General features: G+C 39.9%; 1 protein-coding gene across 4 annotated transcripts in view; it reads left to right on the top strand.

Annotated features, from left to right (window-relative positions):
• The window catches only part of GOLM2 (golgi membrane protein 2), a 76,048-nt gene that overhangs the window by 38,574 nt on the left and 17,898 nt on the right, over window positions 1-19,576 (top strand). For all 4 annotated transcript variants that reach the window (XM_058665918.1, XM_004578124.4, XM_004578122.4 and 1 more), the window contains 2 exons: window positions 8,871-8,966; window positions 9,921-10,091. In XM_058665918.1, the coding sequence (XP_058521901.1) occupies window positions 8,871-8,966; window positions 9,921-10,091 (267 nt within the window). The remainder of the gene's footprint in view (window positions 1-8,870; window positions 8,967-9,920; window positions 10,092-19,576) is intronic.

The following is a 19,576-nucleotide window of genomic DNA, read 5'->3' as shown; positions in this document are numbered from 1 at the left end:
TAGTTTGGGATGAGAAAAACGCCAAAAATGTATAGAGATTATTTAGGTTTATGAGGGTACTTTAAAAAATTTGTGGGGAAACTGAATTAAAAGATAAGTTTCAAAAAGTTTTAAAAGGTGTTGCTTGGGGTGTCCTGTGTGGGAGTGGCTGACTTCAAGTCCCAAGTTGGTTCCCCATTGCAGCTTTCTGCCATTGCAGACCCTGGGAGACTGTAGATTGTGACTTAAGTTACTGGGTTCTTAGAGTGTAATTGGGAGGAGACTTAGCTCTGGCCTGGTCCACTCCCAGCTGTTACGGGCATTTCTGGAGTGAACCATTGGATTGCCTGCATCTCTTCTTTCTGCCTTTCAAATGAGTCATATAAATGAATGAATAAATGAAAAGTTTCTTTTGGGTAAAATCATGGGGATTCATGTAGTTTTATCTCAATATGATATGTGTTTTTCACAAGCTTTTGAAGTTCCCTTCTATATAACAGGATGCTGTTGAAGTTCCCTTCTGTATAACAGGATACTTATTCAGCCATCAAAAGTTTGAAATCCAGTCATTTGCAACAATGTGAATGAAGCCAAAGGATATTATGTTAGGTGAAATAAACAAGTCACAGACCGGGCAGTTTGGGGGAGTGGTTAATATGTCACATCCCGTAGTTTAGAGTATCTGAGTTCAAGTCCTGGCTCTGCTTTGCATGCTGGCTTCAGATTGTGTCTTGGGAAGGTAGCACATGGTTGTAGCCCAAGTGGTCAGATGGAGTTCTAAACTGCTGACTTTGCCCTGTCCCAGCCCCAGTTGTTGTAAGCTTTTGGACAATGAACCAAATGGAGGATCTCTTCGTGTCGTTCTCCTCTCTTGGGCCATCCTCTGCTGCTTTCCCAGGCACTTGAGCTTCCATCCCCAATACATCATCTTCATCTTATCGAGATGCATTGGAAGGGGCTGGATCAGAGACAGAATAGTCAGGACTCAGACTGGCATTCTGATATGGGATGAAAATGCCTCAAGCAGTAACTTAACCTATTGTGCACAATGACCTCTCCTGTTCTAGTTATGCATTATGTAATTTATTAAGATAGTTTACTAAAAGCAATCTTAAAGGAAAAACTATCTCAATTTACAAAAATGTATTAAGCTTTTAAACAGTTTTGATATAGTTAAGATTTTTCTCTTAGATACATCACAAAATGGAATTTGATAAATTATACCCTGATTGTTTCTCTTAATAATTAAAATTTTAGTGAAATACCACCATGCTAATTTCTTTCTGTATTGCAATGGCTGTTTCTGTACAAGAACAGCAAGGTTGTATGTGTTCCACATTTCTAAAACATTCACTAGCCATTTATGAAAAGAATGTTCAGAGAAGAAACGAATTATGTGGAAGGTGGCAATTTATTTTTTCGGTTTTTCATCAAGAAAATAATACTTTGTATTTATGCCACACAATGTTCAGTGATGTTCTTCATTTTGTGGGTTGACGTTCTTCACCAAATTTGGAAAATGTTCAGCCTTCTTTTTCCCTGCTTTAGTCTCTTTTTATTCTTCTGGGATTTACATCACATGCTTTTCAAACTACATTATATTAACCCACAGATCACTGATGTTTCATGTAGTTTGAGAAGCAGAGAGACAACAAGACAGCTAGAAAGAAAGGGTGGGGGAGAAGAGCAGGAAAGAGAGCAAGAGAGACACTCCCTGCAGTGGCTGTGCTCCCATAGTGCCTCTGACTGTCCCCAGCTGGGGCCAAAGTCGAGAGCAAGGAATTCCATCCAGGTCTTGAACATGGTGTCAGGAACCCAGTTTCTTGAGCCATCATTGCTTATTCAGAGTCTGTGTTAGCATGAACTGTACTTAGGAGTCAGATCTGGGAATTGAAACTAGGCCCTCTGATGAGGAACTTGGGCATCTTAGCACCTGCCCCTTTGGTTCGTTTGTTTCTTAAGATTTGCTTGTATTGGGCTCGGCAGCATGGCCTAGTGGCTAAGGTCCTCGGCTTGATCCCATATGGCCGCTGGTTCTAATCCCAGCAGCTCCACTTCCTCTCTATCTCTCTGCCTCTCAGTATATCTGACTTTGTAATAAAAATAAAATAAATCTTTTAAAAAAAAAGATTTGCTTGTATTTTTATTTGAAAGGCAGAGTTAGAGAAAGAGAAGAGAGGATTTCCATCTGCTGGTTCACTCCCCAAATGGCCACAGTTAGATGGCCACGATGGCTGGAGGTGGAATGATCTAAAGGCAGGAGCTTCTTCCAGGTCTCCCTCATGGATACTGGGGCCCCAAAACTTGGGCCATCCTCTCTGCTTTCCCAGGCCATAAGCAGGGAGCTGGATCAGAAATGAAGCACCATGACTCAAAATTATACCCATAGGGGATGCCGGCATTACAGGTGCCTACTGCGCCATGGTGCCAACCTCCTGTGTTTGTTCTTGAGTATGGATTATATTCTTTGCTTTGTCAGTTTGTCTAGTAACATTATTGTGTGCTGTAAGAGTGATTATGCCGAGGCTTGTATAGCTTGTTGAGGGTGTTGAATTTTGTCCTGGGAAATAGTTAAATTAGTGGAGAAGCCTCCTGATTCTGGCCGACTTTAGCTTTGTACCTTGTTAAGGCAAATATTTGGCTTTTCAGTACCATAGTGAAATACCCGAGGCAGCTGTTCTCCCAGTTTTTATTCAAGAAACAGACTGAGAAGCAAAGTAATGTGGACAGATAGAGAGACCTCCTCCACTGAATCACTCCCCAGCTCTGTGCAGCAGCCCTGGCTGGAAGCTTTGTGAGTGGCACACACCCAACTATTTTGGCTGTCTCCCAGGAGTCACACTGTCAGGGGAACTAGGCAGTAGAACTGGGAATCAAACCCAGAAATTGCAAAATAGGTTGTGGGTATCTTTTTTTTTTTTTTTTTTTTAAAGATTTTATTCATTTTTTATTACAGCCAGATATACACAGAGGAGGAGAGACAGAGAGGAAGATCTTCCGTCCGATATTTCACTCCCCAAGTGAGCCGCAACGGGCCGATGCGCGCCGATCCGAAGCCGGGAACCTGGAACCTCTTCCGGGTCTCCCACGCGGGTGCAGGGTCCCAATGCATTGGGCCGTCCTCAACTGCTTTCCCAGGCCACAAGCAGGGAGCTGGATGGGAAGTGGAGCTGCCGGGATTAGAACCGGCGCCCATATGGGATCCCGGGGCTTTCAAGGTGAGGACTTTAGCCGCTAGGCCACGCCGCCGGGCCCGGTTGTGGGTATCTTAACCTGTAGTTTTAACTACTAGTCTGTGTGACCACTAAGAACACCTGCATTTCAAAAAAGAAAAACTGATTTACCTTTCTGTTTGGGGCTTCTAGACTAAGATCAGGTGATACTATTGTTTTGATGTTTGATAAGGGCAGTAGGTGACCCAAACGAGGAGAAAGAACATGGTAAGCCAAGGGGATAAAGAGAAAGAGGATATGAAGTGGAACAGCTTGTTCGTGTTACCACTGTTCCGATTCCTATCCAGCTCTTTGCTTGTGGCCCGAGAAAGCAGCAGAGGATGGCCCAAAGCCTTGGGACCCTGTACCTGCATGGGAGACCCTGAAGAAGCTCCTGGCTCCAGCTTGTCTCAGCTCTGGCCACTGCAGTCATTTGGGAGTGAACTAGCAGATAGAAAATCTTTCTCTCAGTAAATCTCTTTCTAACAAAAGATTAATAAATAAATCTTAAAAAAGAACAAACAAATGGGCCCACCACGGTAGCCTAGTGTCTAAAGTCCTCGCCTTACATGCACCGGGATCCCATATGGGCACTGGTTTGTGTCCCAGTGGCCCTACTTCCCTTCCAGCTCGCTGCTTGTGGCTTGAGAACGCAGTTGAGGACAGCCCGAAGTCTTGGGACCCTGCACCCGCGTGGGAGAACCTGGCTTCAGATTAATTCAGCTCCATCCGTTGCGGCCACTTAGGAAGTGATTAAGCTGACAGAAGATCTTCCTCTGTCTCTCCTCTTCTTTGTTTATCTGCCTTTCCAATAAAAATAAGTAAACACATCTTTTAAAAAATAAAAGTATAGGGCCCGGCGGCGTGGCCTGGCTGCTAGAGTCCTCACCTTGAGGACCCCGGGATCCCATGTGGGCGCCGGTTCTAATCCCGGCAGCTCCACTTCCCATCCAGCTCCCTGCGTGTGGCCTGGGAAAGCAGTTGAGGACGGCCCAATGCGTTGGTACACTGCACCCGCGTGGGAGACCCGGAAGAGGTTCCTGGTTCCCGGCTTCGGATCGGCGCGCATCGGCCCGTTGCGGCTCACTTGGGGAGTGAATCATTGGACAGAGGATCTTCCTCTCTGTCTCTCCTCCTCTGTGTATGTCTAGCTGTAGTGGAATGAATAAATCTTTTTAAAAAAATAAAAATAAAAGTATAAACAAAGAAAAAAACAACAAAGAAGGAGAGTGGACCCAAACTCAGGCTTTAAATCAGCTATCTTGTGAAGACTGACTTCTGAAAGTGTGGTCCTAATGATCCCATCTTTTTTTTTTCAAAATTTATTTTATTTTTATTGCAAAGTCAGATATACAGAGAGAAGGAGAGACAGAGAGGAAGGTCTTCCGTCCGATGATTCACTCCTCAAGTGACTGCAACAGCTGGAGCTGAGCTAGGTAGGAGCTGAAGCCAGGAGCCTGGAGCTTCTTCCAGGTCTCCCATATGGGTGCAGGGTCCCAAGGCTTTGGGCTGTACTCCACTGCTTTCCCAGGCCACAAGCAGGGAGCTGGATGGGAAGTGGGGCCACTGGGATTAGACCGACACCCATGTGGGATCCCAGCACGTTGAAGGCAAGGACTTTAGCTGCTGGGTCACCGCGCTAGGCCCCTAATGATCCCCTCTTGTACACAGCACTTCAGCATCTAAACTAATGTTCAAATCATAGCAAGGCATGGCAATTTCTAATTTGTTTTTAGCTTCAGGTCATATTCCTTAAGTCTAACATGTTTGTCCACCCTCTGCCCTGCTTTCTTTTTCCCAACTTAAATGCTTGAGCTGATAACCTCGTGCCTGAATATTTAAGATACTCAGTGGGGATTCACTTCTGTTACTGAACAGGGATCCATTGTCTAAATGCTGCATCCCTTCTTTCAGCTCAGCCTTTGTTCTTGCGGCAGGTCCTTTCTGTCACGCCCCATGGAGTCTTACCTGTGCCTGCAGATTCTGGACCTTGGGTAAAGATCCAAGGGAGGAATCTCAATGTACTTTTCTCCCCATTTTGCTCGCTCCTTTATATTTCTGTCCTGCAAATTCTAGTCACCTTAGCAGGTAAAACACTGATTTATACCGTTTTATCTGACAAAGATTGCCCACTCATATATCTGTATTCTTCCTTTCAAGGATCATAGTCTTATTTGCCTGTGAATTGAACCTTGGTCTGTCCAACGCCAAAGCCTATGTGTTTTTATTCTTCTGTTGTCTTGTCCATGCATCAGAATCACCCCTGGACATTTTAGGGAGTACAGATACCCCTGCCTCATCTTCATTTTCAGCTTGTCTGGAGTACTGGCTCTCATCCTGGAGTACACCCAGGGTTGGCGACTTCTGCCTCTTAATTTCTCCATATGCTTTAGGCATGGTGAAGCTCCATGAAACAAGAAATTGGAGGTGAGCATTTAGAGATTTGTAGAAGGCAAGGTCAGTTCTTTTTTGGCTCTCAGAGTAGAAGCTTTAACTGACAGCTAATAGAGAAGAAGGAGAGAATGAATCCTAAACCTGTCATCTTTTGCTGTCTTACTGGTTTTTCTAGAAATAACCACTGAGTTTTTTTTTTTTAAGATTTTTTTTTTAAACTTATTTGAAAGAGTGAAAGAGGGAGGGAGAAACACGGTGGTTAAGACCCAGGTGCGGATGCCCATGTCCTGTATCACAGTGCCTGCCTCTGTCCCCTGTGTACTTTCCTGCTCGTACAGAGTTAAGAGACAGCAGTGCTGGCTCACATCATTGAATTTCTGCCACCTCAAGGAAGACCTACACTGAGTTCGTGGCTTCTGGCTTCAAACTCAGCCCAGTCCCTGCTGTTGTGGGCATTTGGGGAGACAAAAGCGCTCTCTTCATCTGTCTTCCTCTATGTCTCTCTTAACTCTGAAATAAATAAGCATGTGGAGAAAAAAATTACAAGCTCTAGGTTTTGTTCTTTATTTCTAGTGTTTTTGCTTAGATGAATTTATTAGCGATTAATATTGCAGCAGCCTAGTTACTTTATTTTCAAGAATTTTATTTGACACAGAAAAAGCAAACCTTCTCATCCAATGTTTTATTCTCCAACGCCTGCAATGGACCATACTGGCTTGAGCCAAGGCTAAAAACTCAGTCAAACTCTCCTAAGTGGGTGACAGGAACCCAACTACTTGATCTGTCAAAGCTGCATCTCCAGGTGTGCATTAGTATGAAGCTGGAATTCATAGCAAGAACCAGGTGTTCAGCCCAGAAACTCCAATATAAGCATCGAGTATCTTCATGGCTAATCTAAATATCTGCCTCCCGTACCCCAGTGTCTTATAAAGGCCTCTTTAAATCCAGTTTTAGGACCCAGTGTGATAGCCTGGTAGCTAAAACCTCACCTTGCATGCCCAGGATCGCATATGGACACAAGTTTGTATCCCAGATGCTCCACTTCCCATCCAGCTCCCTGCTTGTGGCCTGGGAAAGCAGTGGATGGCTCAGATCCTTGGGACCCTGCACCTGCATGGGTAACCCAGAAGAAACTCTTGGCTCCTGACTTTGGATTGGCTTAGCACTGGCTATTACTACTACTTGGAGAGTGAACCAGTGGATGGAAAATCTTCCTGTCTCTCCTTCTCTCTGTATATCTGCTTTCCTATAACAAAATAAAATGGTTTTTTTAAGTAGTGACTATTATTGGGTATTACAAAAAGTAGAGTAGAGTAGCAAGGTGATGGTAACTAAGTGAGATATGAAACACCTCCACCTTGTAAATTTGAATGTGTGCTTTCTTGGAATCAGTTTTAAATTTCTTGAATCCTTAAATTTAGAAACTATAGTAGAAATATTGAAATGTACTTGGAAGGGTATAAGGCAACTCAGATGTGCTAGTGCTGATGAGACTGTAATATTGCTATAGCTCAAATTTTAATAGCTTAAAACAGTGATATCTGTTGTTCATCTTATTATCTGATATAGGTTGGGTGACCCTTTTAGCACCTCTCCACTAAGCCGTGATCCCCTCTAGGATATGGTGCTGCCACCTTCTTGTGTAGCCTCCTAAGTTGCAGCAGAAAGAGAAGAGATTGTAGGTAATTTGCACGGAATTTATGACCAGAAATGGTACAATCACGGTGTGGCATTGCAGTGTAGCAGGTAAAGCTGTTGCCTGTTGTGCCATCATCCCCAGATGAGTGTCTGGCATGTTAGAGGCATGGCTGCTACGTTTCTGATCTAGCTTCACAGTAATGCACTTGGAAAGCAGCAGAAGATGGTCCAAGTTCTTGGGCTCCTGCAACCATGTTGGAGACCTGGAAAAAGTTCCTGGCTCCTGGCTCCAGCCTGACCCCACCCCGGTCACTGTGGCCATTTGGCCACATTTGAAGAATGAACCAGTGGATGGAAGACCTCTCCCCCTTCTCTCTTTCTTTCTCTTTCTGTCTCTTCCCCTGGGTGACTCTGATTTTCACATAAATAAGTACATCATTAAAAAAAGGAATATAATTTTTTTTAACAAAAAAGCAGTTTCATCTGTATCCCCAAGATAAGAACCAGGGACCCTTAACTCCTACCCTCAAAGGAAGGCTGGTCTTTCCATATGTCCAGGAAAAAGATAATTAAATGGGTAAAGGGGTCACTTAGTATTTTTCTGCTACACCAGAGTTTGAGGAGAATAAAATAGACCACTGATTATCTCTTACAGATAGGACTCTGATTGTTTTTCTCTTTATTTCCCTGGGCTCTAGTTTCTCTGTCTTTCTGTCATGCAAATCTGCCCAGGGATACAGTGGATCAGTGGTAGTGAGTAGAAATCATCTGTTTGCCTATGGCTTCATTTAGTCAAAGAGAAGTTCTGACTATAAGCATGTACATCTTTGATAGTAAAGAGTTGGCAAAAGGCAAATGTTTTGTCTTCAAAATAAAACCTCAGCTTGTTGGATTAGTCAGATTTAGATAAGGTCTGAGTTACTGGGGCAGGAGTTTGGTGCAGCATTGGGATGCTGTTTGGGATGACTACATCCCGTGTCAGGATGCTTGAATTCAAGTCCCAGTTCTGCGTCCAGTTCCAGCTTCCTGCTGGTGTGCATCTTAGGAGGCATCAGATGTTGACCTGAGTGCCTATGTCTCTGCCACCCTTGTAGAAGAATCAGAGTGGGGTCCAGTGTCCTGGCTTTGGCCTAGAATTGGGGGAGTTTGGGGATATTTGGTAAGTGAGCCAGTAGATAACAGATCTCACTCATTCTTTATCTTTCAAATAAATTTTTTTAAAAAACTCTGAACAACTAAGAACATAATATTCTTAGTACTTTGCCTAATTGGTAGCTGTCAGTTATTATTTGTGTCATGTATTTGAAAAGATCTTGTTGATAAATCAATGTTGTGAAGAGATTCATTTATTTATTCATCTTTGTTGAGCTCCTGTTTTATGCCAGATACTATTCTTGGTATTTTGTTGATGAATATGACAGAATTTGTACTGTAATGGAGTTTATATTCTGGTCAGATTTCTTGATCACCAAAATCTGTGTTGTATCATTTAGTAACCAAAAATGAATTAGTCAATATGACAGCTGTAAGGATTACAAAGTTAAAATAAGCATCATTGGATCTATGCAATTTAAATAGGTTTGTAACTATTGATTTTTAGAAATTACAATGGCAGTGCGAATAATATAGGTGTATTTTTTCTTGTAGTTTTAAAGAAACCTGTATCAGTTTCTCAACTTGGAAGTAACCAAGAAATTTCTCATCTTCCAACTGGACAACCTCTTTCCCCTGATTTGGCTGAAGGTATGAATTCTTATTCTTGGAATTTCCTTTAAAACCAAATTTATTGGTCAAGTATTGAATAAAGCATATCATTAGCAACATGGTGTGGTATCATTCATTCTTCAAGTTAATGTTATGACTTGGGAGAAACAGTTATCTTGAACTTGGCCTAATGGATTTGTTAAGCACAGAATTTTATGTTGCATCTCTCTGAACTACGTGGTCTCTCTTTTTATTTCTGCCAAGGTATGCAGATTACTTTCTTTAAAATATATGTGCAATGATATGTCACAGTGGTCTTCTATAAATTATTATATCCATATAGTGATTCTATACTCATTTTATTTTATAAAAGCTTTCCCCTAAAATTAGAATTAGTATAATTGAAGGGGGCTACTTAAAAGAAATGACAGAAAGATATAGAAGTCAGAATGGCATGGGACTTTTTTAAAACCAAAATTAATTATAATAAAGATCTAAATTGAGAACTTGGTGAGGAACAATGAGAAAGTGGGAGAAATACAGGGCCTATCTAGGAGACTGCTAAGAAATCATCAAAAGTTAACAGTTGTGAATCACTCTGTAGAAGAAGATGACATAGAAATTAGAAATTTCAAAATTCCTGCTGAATTTTTGAGATTTCTGACAGCAGTGTGAAATTTGGGAGAAGGAATAGATAAGGATATCATTGGTGTATCAATCTTTGGATTTTTATCGTATAAACATTTGTGAATAGCTTAGTCAGCAGCAGTGGGGGTACTCACATTAGAATTAGTCCCTGACATAAAATCATATTTGTTATGTTAGTTGTAAGATTTCATTAGAGAACTTAGAATAAAGCTTTAAAAAAAGCTGCATGATTTTCCAGTGTCAGACAACAGTATGTCTTAGCTTTTGTAAAGTAAATCTTTAGGGATTTTTTTCTTTTTTTGTAAAAAATTTACATTCTTTTAATATGATGTCTTTATGTCATAGATGCACAGGTCAACCATAATGGAGATCATGATATTTCAAAACAGAACCCTTCCAACAATCTTCAGCGTTTAATTCCAGGCCCCAAATTGGAGAGCGAACCCAAACTTCAAACAGATGTGTTAAAGCAGGCTCCCAAGGATAGAGTTGGTGACTTCCATAAATTAAAGCAAAGTAAGAATCAATTGATGCCTACTATACTGAAATGATTTATTTAAATATGTTTGGTTGCAAGACTAAATTAAGCTCTTCATTATTATAATCTCTAATAATTGTGTGGTGAGGTTATATGTATGCAAAGAGAGCATATGGTGATGTTAAAATGTAGCAGAAAAGCAGGCTTAAATAGAGAATATAGAGACTGAACAAAAAAGAGTGTATCTTCTTACGTGCTATAATGTTTAATAATAAATTTCAGATGAGTTTATTTTTTTTTAATGCAAGTACTTATGAATGTGAACTTTTAGGAAAAATAAGGGAAATTATATTTTGTCACATTTATGAGTGAAAACTGATTAGGAAAGAAAAAAGATAAATAGTTTGAGAAATGGGCCATTTTGGGAGAAATATACTCTGGGGATGTCTGTCACAGTGGAAAGCTCAAAATGACTTTTTCTTGCAGTTCTTCCCATTACAGTTTGAAATGAAATAGAGTCAGCAAATCACAGTATTGTAGAATGATATATAACTGCTTAATTATTTCAAACACTGATTTTGATAAGTGGACCATTGCAATTAATCTTTATAACTCTGTAGTTGGTGGATTCTTGGAAAATGTCAGAAACAAAAATAAGATTATACAGGTATTTTGAGACAAGATAATGTTCTTTAGGTTAACACTCTTAATTTTTAAAAAAGAAAAGCCACTCTTAATCTGTGCTTTCCACTCGTGTTTTGGGGGACTTTTTCTGGCTTTTTCCTACTTTCAACTGTAATTTGTCTGGTTTCTGTGATGGCTTCAGTAGCAGCAACTGCTTAGAGTACTTTAGGCTGTCACTTGTACACAGGTTGCTTGTAGGTTGAAAACCGGACAGTGTTATGACTGTGAGTTTATTCAAGGCATTTTTATTGGTCTTATAACAGTTACTTACATTTATATATGTGAATATATAGTTTGCTTATATATATGTGAATATATAGTTTGCTTGAATATATAGTTTGCTCTCATTCTTTAATACTTTAAAGCATTTTATGTATTTCGATTGAAGTGTCATGTGAAAAATATTTTTATTTGCAAGACTGAAGCTATCACTTTAGTAAAAAAAAATTTTCCTCAGAAATTTCACTAGAATTATTCATTTGAAAACTTTTGTCTCAACAAAGTGTTTATAGTGAAATTATCTTAATTTCATTACACAGATGAAATATCATGGTCTCCAACATGGTTGACCTACACATCTATGAAATTATCTTATTTTCATTACATAGATTTTCTTCTAAACTTATATTTATCCTATATTTGTATTATTGTATATTGTCACATATACGTATTATCACATATATATGTGTCATATGATCATATATAGTAGTCTTGCATGTTTTTCTCCACACCTTTGAGTAAAAAAAAAGGTGATTAGAAATAAGTTCTCAGAATTATTGCTGTTACATTCTAAACTCTTATACCAAATTCTGTTCCAGGTATCATTAATATATAAAGGGTTAAAATCAATGTATGCACCATTTTAAAGTTTATTTCTTACATACCTTTTTACCGATTAATCGTTACATACTTGCCTTTTTAAATATATGGATATATCCACCTGAAGTATCTTCAAAAGTTTAGGAAAAACATGTGTTGCGAAAAAGGTATGACTAAGTTTTAAAATTATTTTAGACCAAAAATAAACATCCCAGTTTTATTTAATTCTGTTTTCCATGTATACACATGTATTCCATTGGGGTTAGACAATTATAATAGTTCACTGATATCCACTGTTATTCATTATTTAGATTACTTTGTGTTTTTTCAGTTTCATTGTCATGATTATGACTATATTTTCATTTTTCTCAATTATTTACTGTTCTTCATAATTTGAATGTTCCTTTAGAAGTATAGTACTTAGAATGAAGTTAATGGATCAAAACATATGGCTAGTTTCATACTGTTATATCCTTGTATTATCAGGTTCTGGATATATTTGTTTACTGTGGCTTGGCCACATTAATTTTTATCTAATGTGAGATATTTAGAATAAATTGATCCTTTAAAGCTGTTTGAATAAGAATTTAATTTCTGGTAGTCTATTTTTATATGAGCTACTTTATCATAATGATTTCTTTATATATAATGTGTATTACTTTGCACCACTTAGCCAGAAAACTTTGTAGAATGGTTTTATATATTTGTATCAAATTTTTACAAATGAATTAGATACTAATGTTTTATAAATTACTTTTATTGTAATTTCTCTCTTACTGCCTTTTTATGAAGTATAATCAAAGAGTTTGTAGAGAATGCTTAATGGGAAAACTACATAAAAAAAAAGCTATACATGAATTTCAAATCTTTTATGCCAAAATTAACTAATTTTTAAATTTAGTTTTTCCTGAATGTTTGAAGTCCCTTCAAATATGGCTTTATTATATCATGCAAAAAGGTTTTTAATGAAAAATAATTTTTATTTGGCAAAACATACAAAAAAGTCACCAAAATATAAAATTTCCTCATATTTAATGCTTTCACATTATTATGGGTTCATCAGCACTATCCGCTTCCTGAACATTTTCATCACCAAGGAAGTGAACTCCAAACTCATTAGATAGTCATCCCTTGTTGTTTCACACACCCAATCCCTGACAACCAGGAATTTGCTTCTGTCTATGGATTAACCTGTATGTTTAAGATCATAGAACCATGTGTCTGGTATTTTTTTCTTAGCAAAGGTTTTTTTCAAGGTTTAGTTGTCATACATTATGTATCAGTTCTGTGTTCTTTTTTATAGCTTGATAATAGTGACATGGATACACATTGTGCTCTATTCAGACACTGATGGATGTTTGGGTTATTTCTACTTTTTGGATTTTGCCAGTAGTGTTGCTGTGAACATTGTTGTACACGTTTTTGTTGAACACCTGTTTGCAGTTCTTTGTACCTAGATGTGGAATTGCTGAGTGTGTTAATTCTATATATAGCTATGTAAAGAACTGCCAAACTGTTTTTCCTGACAGCTGCACACTTAACACTCCCACCAGGAAAATGTGTATGGGTTATGATTTCTCCACATAAAATACTATTTTTCTCCCTTTCCCTTTTGCATTTTCAATATTGTCATTTCTTCTGATGTGAATGATATTCCATTTATTTCCCTATGACTAATAACCTCAAGTGTATTTTCATATACATATTGGTCATTTGTATATCCTTTGTGAAAGAATGTCTCTTTGGGCCCTTTGCCCATATTTTAATTGAGATATTTATCTTTGTTGTTGAGTTATAAAATTTAATATATTCTACATACTAGACTCTAATTAAATGTGTGATTTACTAGTATTTTTGCTTCTTCTATGGGCTATCTTTCCATTCTCTTGATATTTGCCTCTGGTAAGTTTCAAAGTTTGATGAAATCCAACTTCTTGTTTCTTCTGTTGCTCATAGTTTTAACAGCATATCTAAAAAATATCATTGCTAAAAATTTGGTTTTCAGATTCTCCCTATGTTTTCCTCTAAGCTTTGTAGATTTGATTCTGTGCTTAGAGCCTTGATCCAATTTAAGTTTGTTTTTGTGTGGTTGTGAGGTAAACATCCAACTTTTGCCCTTTTTTTTAAAGATTTATTTTTTTATTGCAAAAGCATATTTAGAGAGAGAAGGAGATACAGTGAGAAAGATCTTCCATCTTCTGGTTCACTCCCCAAGTGGCTGCAACAGCCAGGGCTGAACTGATCTGAAGCCAGAGGCCTCCTCCAGGTCTCCCATGCAGGGTCCCAAGGCCTTGGGCCATCCTTGACTGCTTTCCCAGGCCACAAGCAGGGAGCTGAATGTGAAGTGAAGCAGCTGGAACAGGAACTGGTTCCCATATGGGATCCCTGCATGGCAAGGATTTAGCTACTAGGCTATTACACTGAACCCTCAACTTCTTCCTTTTGTATATGGATATTCAGTTGTTCCAGCACTATTTGCTCAAAAAGTATTATTTTCTTTACTGAATAATCTTATATCCTTGTCAAAAATTAGTTGACGGGCCCGGCACAGTGGCCTAGCAGCTAAAATCCTCACCTTGAACGCACCAGGAACCAATATGGGCGTTGGTTCTAATCCTAGCTGCTCCACTTCCCATCCAGCTCTCTGCTTGTGACCTGGGAAAGCAGTCAAGGACGGCCCAAAGCTTTGGGACCCTGCACCCGCGTGGGAGACCTGGAAGAGGTTCCTGATTCCTGGCTTCAGATTGGCACAGCACCAGCCTTTGCAGTCACTTGAGGAGTGAATCATCGGAGGGAAGATCTTCCTCTCTGTCTCTCCTCCTCTCTGTATATCTGACTTTGTAATAAAAATAAATAAATCTTTAAAAAAATTAGCTGACAGTAGGGCCAGCATTGTGGCATAGTGCATTAAGCCACTGCCTATTATGGCAGCATCCTGTATTGGAGTAACAGTTACATGACTTCTGATTCAGATTCCTGCTAAGGCTCCAGAGAAGGCAATGGAGGATGGTCCGAGTGCCTGGGTCGCTGCTACCCAATTGGGAGACCAGGATAGGATTCCAGGATCCTAGCTGCATCCTAGCCCACATCTGACTGTTTGACCCAGTTGAGGAGTGAACCTGCAGATAGATTTCTCCCTCTCCCTCCCTCTCTGTACTCTTTCTGTGTTGCTCTGCCTTTCTGATTAATTAATCATAAAAATCAACTGGACCCAGTGTGATAACCTAGTGGCTAAATCCTTGCCATTAGTTGTCATTAGTTATCATAATCCTTTGCACTCCATGTGAATTTTGAGTCTGTTCTATTTTTATTGAAAAACATAATTGGGATTTTAATAGAGTGTTATTAAAAATATAGATCACAACCGGGTACTGCCATCCACATTAAATATTCCAGTTTATGAACATGAGATGTCTATTTACTTTGGCCATCTTTCATTTTTTTTTAGCTTCATTTTTTTTTTAACTGAAAAGGTAAATTTGTAGAGAGAAGGAGAGACAGCAAGAAAGATGTTCTATCTATTCACTCCCAAAATGACCTCAATGGCTGGAGCTGCGCCAACCTAAAGCCAGAAGCTAGGAGCATCCAAGTCACCCAAGTGGGTACAGAGGCCCAGGGTGTAAAGCCATCCTCCACTGCCCTCCGAGGCAGTAAGCAGGGAGCTCAATCAGAAGTGGAGCAGCCAGGGCAGGAACTGTTATCCATATGAGATGCTGATGCTTGCAAGGAGAGCATTATACAGTTGATCTGTCATACCAGCCTTCCAATTTTCATTTCTTTTTTTTTTTTTAACATTTTATTATTGTTGTGATTATTATTATCATCATTTTATGATATAGTTCCATAGGCTCCTGGTATTTCACTTATCCTAGCTCTTGGCTCCTGGCTTTGGATTGGCTCAGCTCCAGCCGTTGCGGCCACTTGGGGAGTGAAACATCAGACAAAAGATCTTCCTCTCTATCTCTCATCCTCTCTGTGTATCTGACTTTGCAATAAAAATAAATAAATAAATGTAAAAAAAAAGAAAGATGAATGAATAAACAAAAGTGGGTGAATACAAGCAATGCAATTCTATCTAGCCTTTTTTTAAAAAAAGATTTCTTTATTTTATTGAAAAGGCAGATTTTAGAGAGAGGAGAGACAGAAAAATCTTCTGTCTGCTGGTTCACTCCCCAAATGGCTGCAGTGGCTGGAGCTGAGTCAATCTAAAGCCAGAAGCTAGGAGCTTCTTCGATGTCTCCCAAGCAGCTGCAGAAGCTAAGGTGTTAGACCATCCTCCACTGCCCTCCTAGGCAATAAACAGGGAGCTGGATCAGTAGTGGAGCAGCCAGGACCAGAACTGGTGCACCTATGAGATGCTAGCGCTTGAAGGGGGAGGATTACCTAATTGAGCCATCATGCTGGACCTTCTATTCAGTCTTTAAAAAGCCATTTCTGTGAAATGTTACAATATGGAGGAACCTTGAATATGATAAGTGAAAATAAACCAGGTCTGCCATGTAAGTGACAGGAACCCACTTCACTTGAGCCATCATTGCTGCCTCCCACAGACTGCATTAACAGGAAGCTGCAGTCATCAGCAGATCCTGGTTCTGAACTCTTGGCACTCTGATACAGGAATTTCTTTTTTTTTTTTTTAAAGATTTATTCATTTTATTACAGCCAGATATACACAGAGGAGGAGAGACAGGAAGATCTTCCGTTTGATGTTTCACTCCCCAAGTAGCGCAACGGCCAGTGTTGCGCCTATCCGAAGCCGGGAACCTGGAACCTCTTCTGGGTCTCCCACGCGGGTGCAGGGTCCCAATGCATTGGGCCGTCCTCAACTGCTTTCCCAGGCCACAAGCAGGGAGCTGGATGGGAAGTGGAGCTGCCGGGATTAGAACCTGCGCCCATATGGGACCCCGGGGCTTTCAAGGCGAGGACTTTAGCCGCTAGGCCACGCCGCCGGGCCTGACACAGGAATTTCATATCCTAACAGCATTCTAACTACCAGGCCAAATTTCTGCTCCATAAGGGGTTTAAGTGTATCATCTCATAGCTAACTAATGTTTAAATAACTATCTTTATTCCCATTTTATGAAGCAGAAATAGATATGAAGAAGTTTCACAACATTTCCAAGACTGCTCACCTAGTCATTAGCTGACTAAGACTTTGACAGGGTAATCTGGTTTCAGAAAAGAGAAGAAAAACAAAGATAATCTTAGGAATGTATAAGAAAAGGGGAAGAAAGATAAGAGCAGTGGTTAATGAAATGGATAATAAAGAGTAATTTGGAGTTAAAAAATAGATAAACTCATAACATTATGAAGAAACATACAAAAAATCAGTAATGTTTCAAGTAGCAGAAGGAGCAAGGGTACTAATGCACTAGAGATTTAAAAAGAACATGAAAACATAAAAGGCCTTAAAAATGAATCTGAAGACATAAATCCAATGGGGAGTTTTCTAAAAAATTATTATATTAGTCTATGCTGCTATAGCAAGCTGCCACAAATGGAGTAATTTATAAATACTAATTTGTTGCTCATCATTCTAGAGACTAGGAACATGAGGGCCAAGCCACAGGCAGGACTGTGTCCTCTGAAGGCGTTGTCTTCTGATATGGTGACTTGTTTTTATATTCTCCAAAGGAATAAAATGCTGTGTCCTCAGATAGCCAACCATCAGAGCACAGCACACCTACTGTCTTATACCCTTTCTTGAAACCCAGATCCCCTTCGTAACAGTGGAATCTTCATGAGCTAATCGTTTCTTAAGATTCCCCAATCCTTCATGTTACCCAATGGGAGTGAAATTTCAACATGAGCATGGGAAGGGATACATTCAGAAGTTAGGAATTGCTAGAATAGATTCAAGACAATTTAAAAATTTAAAGAAAAAAAGAAGAAAATCTTTAACCATTAAAGTTGAATAGATAAGGAAATAACATTGTGGCATGTGGATTAGGCTGTTGCATGTGATGCTGGCATTCTATGTCAGACTGTGGTCTGAGTCCCAGCTGTTCCACTTGCAATCCAGCTTCTTGTTAATGTGTCTGGGAAGGCAGCAGCAGGCAAAAATGCAATTACTTGAGTCCCTGACACCTATGAGGGAAACACCTGTATGGAAATACTCCTGGCTTCTACCTGACCTAGTCCTGGGAAGTACACTAGCGGATGCTATCTCCCTCTCTGTTTCTCCCACCTCCTCCCTCCCCCTTATCTCTATTCATCTGTTTCACTCTGCAATTTGCTCTACCCCTCCTCTCCCTTCCCCTCCCCTCTACCCCTCCCTTCTGGTCCCTACCCTGCCCCTCCCTTCTCTCCTGCTCTCCCCTCTGATCCGCTTCCCTCCCTACCCCTCCCCTTTCCTCCTATTTCCTCCTCTCCTTTCCCTTCCCCTCCCCCTTTCCTACCCCTCCCTTTTCCTCCTATTTCCTCCCCCTTCCTCTCCCCTTTCCCTTCCCCTCCCCTCCCCCTTCCCTGCCCCTCCCTTCCTTCCCCTCTCCTCCCTCCCCTCTCTTCACTCCTCCCCTCTCACTTCCTCTTCCTTTTCCTTTCTTCCTCTCCCCTCACCTTACATCTGCTAGGATCCCATATGGGTGCAAGTTGGAGTCTCAGCTGCTCCACTTCCCATCCAGCTCCCTGCTTGTGGCCTGGTATGGCAGTGGAGAATGGCCCAAAGCCTTAGGACCCTGCACCTGCATGGGAGACCTGGAAGAAGCTTCTGGCTCCTGACTTCGGATTGGATTAGCTCCGGCCATTGTGGCCACTTGGGGAGTTAATCAGCGACAGAAGATTTTTCTCTCTGTCTTTCCTCCTCTCTGTATATCTGACTTTCCAATTACAAAAAATTAATTTTAAAAAGCTAGGAATTTGAAAACCTGTGTAGAAGGATTACAGCAAGATACAGAGTAAATACATTGTGATACCATGTTGGAAATCCCAGTACTGCCCCCAAGGCTTCTTGATTTCCTAGGTCTTATAAGAGTCCAAAGAGCTATTACAAGTACAGTTTGGTTAAATAAAAGGAAATATTAAAATCAGCAAAGGGAAAAACCTCATGGAATGAGGTCAAGGAGGTAGTACGCACAAGCTTCCAAGTATATCCCATCCTAGTAGAATTGCACGATAATATGCTAATTTCTTCCAGCAATCATGTGTGACAATTTGTGTCAAGTTTTGTGTTCAGAGTGTTTATTGGAGGGTTGGTATTGTAGTATGTAGCATCCATGTGAGTATTGTTGGTTACTAAAATGTCTGCTGTCCTATTCCCTAGCAAATATGAGCAGATACTTCTCAATTTTTGATGGTGTTCTATCCTAATAAACTCACCCTGAGTTGAAAATACTGTAAGATTGTAAATACCTTTAGTATACCCACCCTACCAAGCATTGTAACTTAGCAACACAATTCACTATAGAGTATCTTTTGTTGACCCTGCTAGTTGCGTGGCTGACTGGGAGCTGCAACACTTTGCTGCTGCCCACACCACAGGAGATTACATTGTTTATTGCTGGTGTGAGAAAAGATCAACATTCAAAGTATGATTTCTGATGAATGTGTATTGCTTGTATATCATCATGAAGTTTAAAAGTAAGTCAAACCAATGGAATTTGGGGACTATCTCTGTATTCATAGTAATATATAAACATTCGTAGGTTGCTTATCTGATTTAAAGTGGGAATGGATTACTAGGAAAAGGTACTCAACTTCAGTTATTTATTTTTTATTTCTCAAAAAATCTTTAAATTAAAAAAATGATTTATTTGTTTGGAAGACTGAGAAGGGGTAATGAGGGAGAAGGAAAGAGAGAAAAATCTTTCATCTATTGGTTTCCTCTCTAAATGCCATCTCTCATGTGGGTATCAGGGACCCACCCTGACACTTGAGACATCATTTACACTTTTCCAGGCATATTAGCAGGAAACTGCACTGGAACTGCAGTAGCTGGGACTTCAATTTGTGCTCCAGTATAGGATCTGGAACTCTCAAGTGGCAGCCTAACCCACTGTGCAACAATCCTCCCAACAAATAT

The sequence above is a fragment of the Ochotona princeps genome, chromosome 6, assembly GCF_030435755.1.
Source record: "Ochotona princeps isolate mOchPri1 chromosome 6, mOchPri1.hap1, whole genome shotgun sequence".
Classification (NCBI taxonomy): Eukaryota; Metazoa; Chordata; class Mammalia; order Lagomorpha; family Ochotonidae; genus Ochotona; species Ochotona princeps.
The sequence above is the reverse complement of the archived record's forward strand: the minus strand, read 5'-3'. Positions and strand labels throughout refer to the sequence as shown.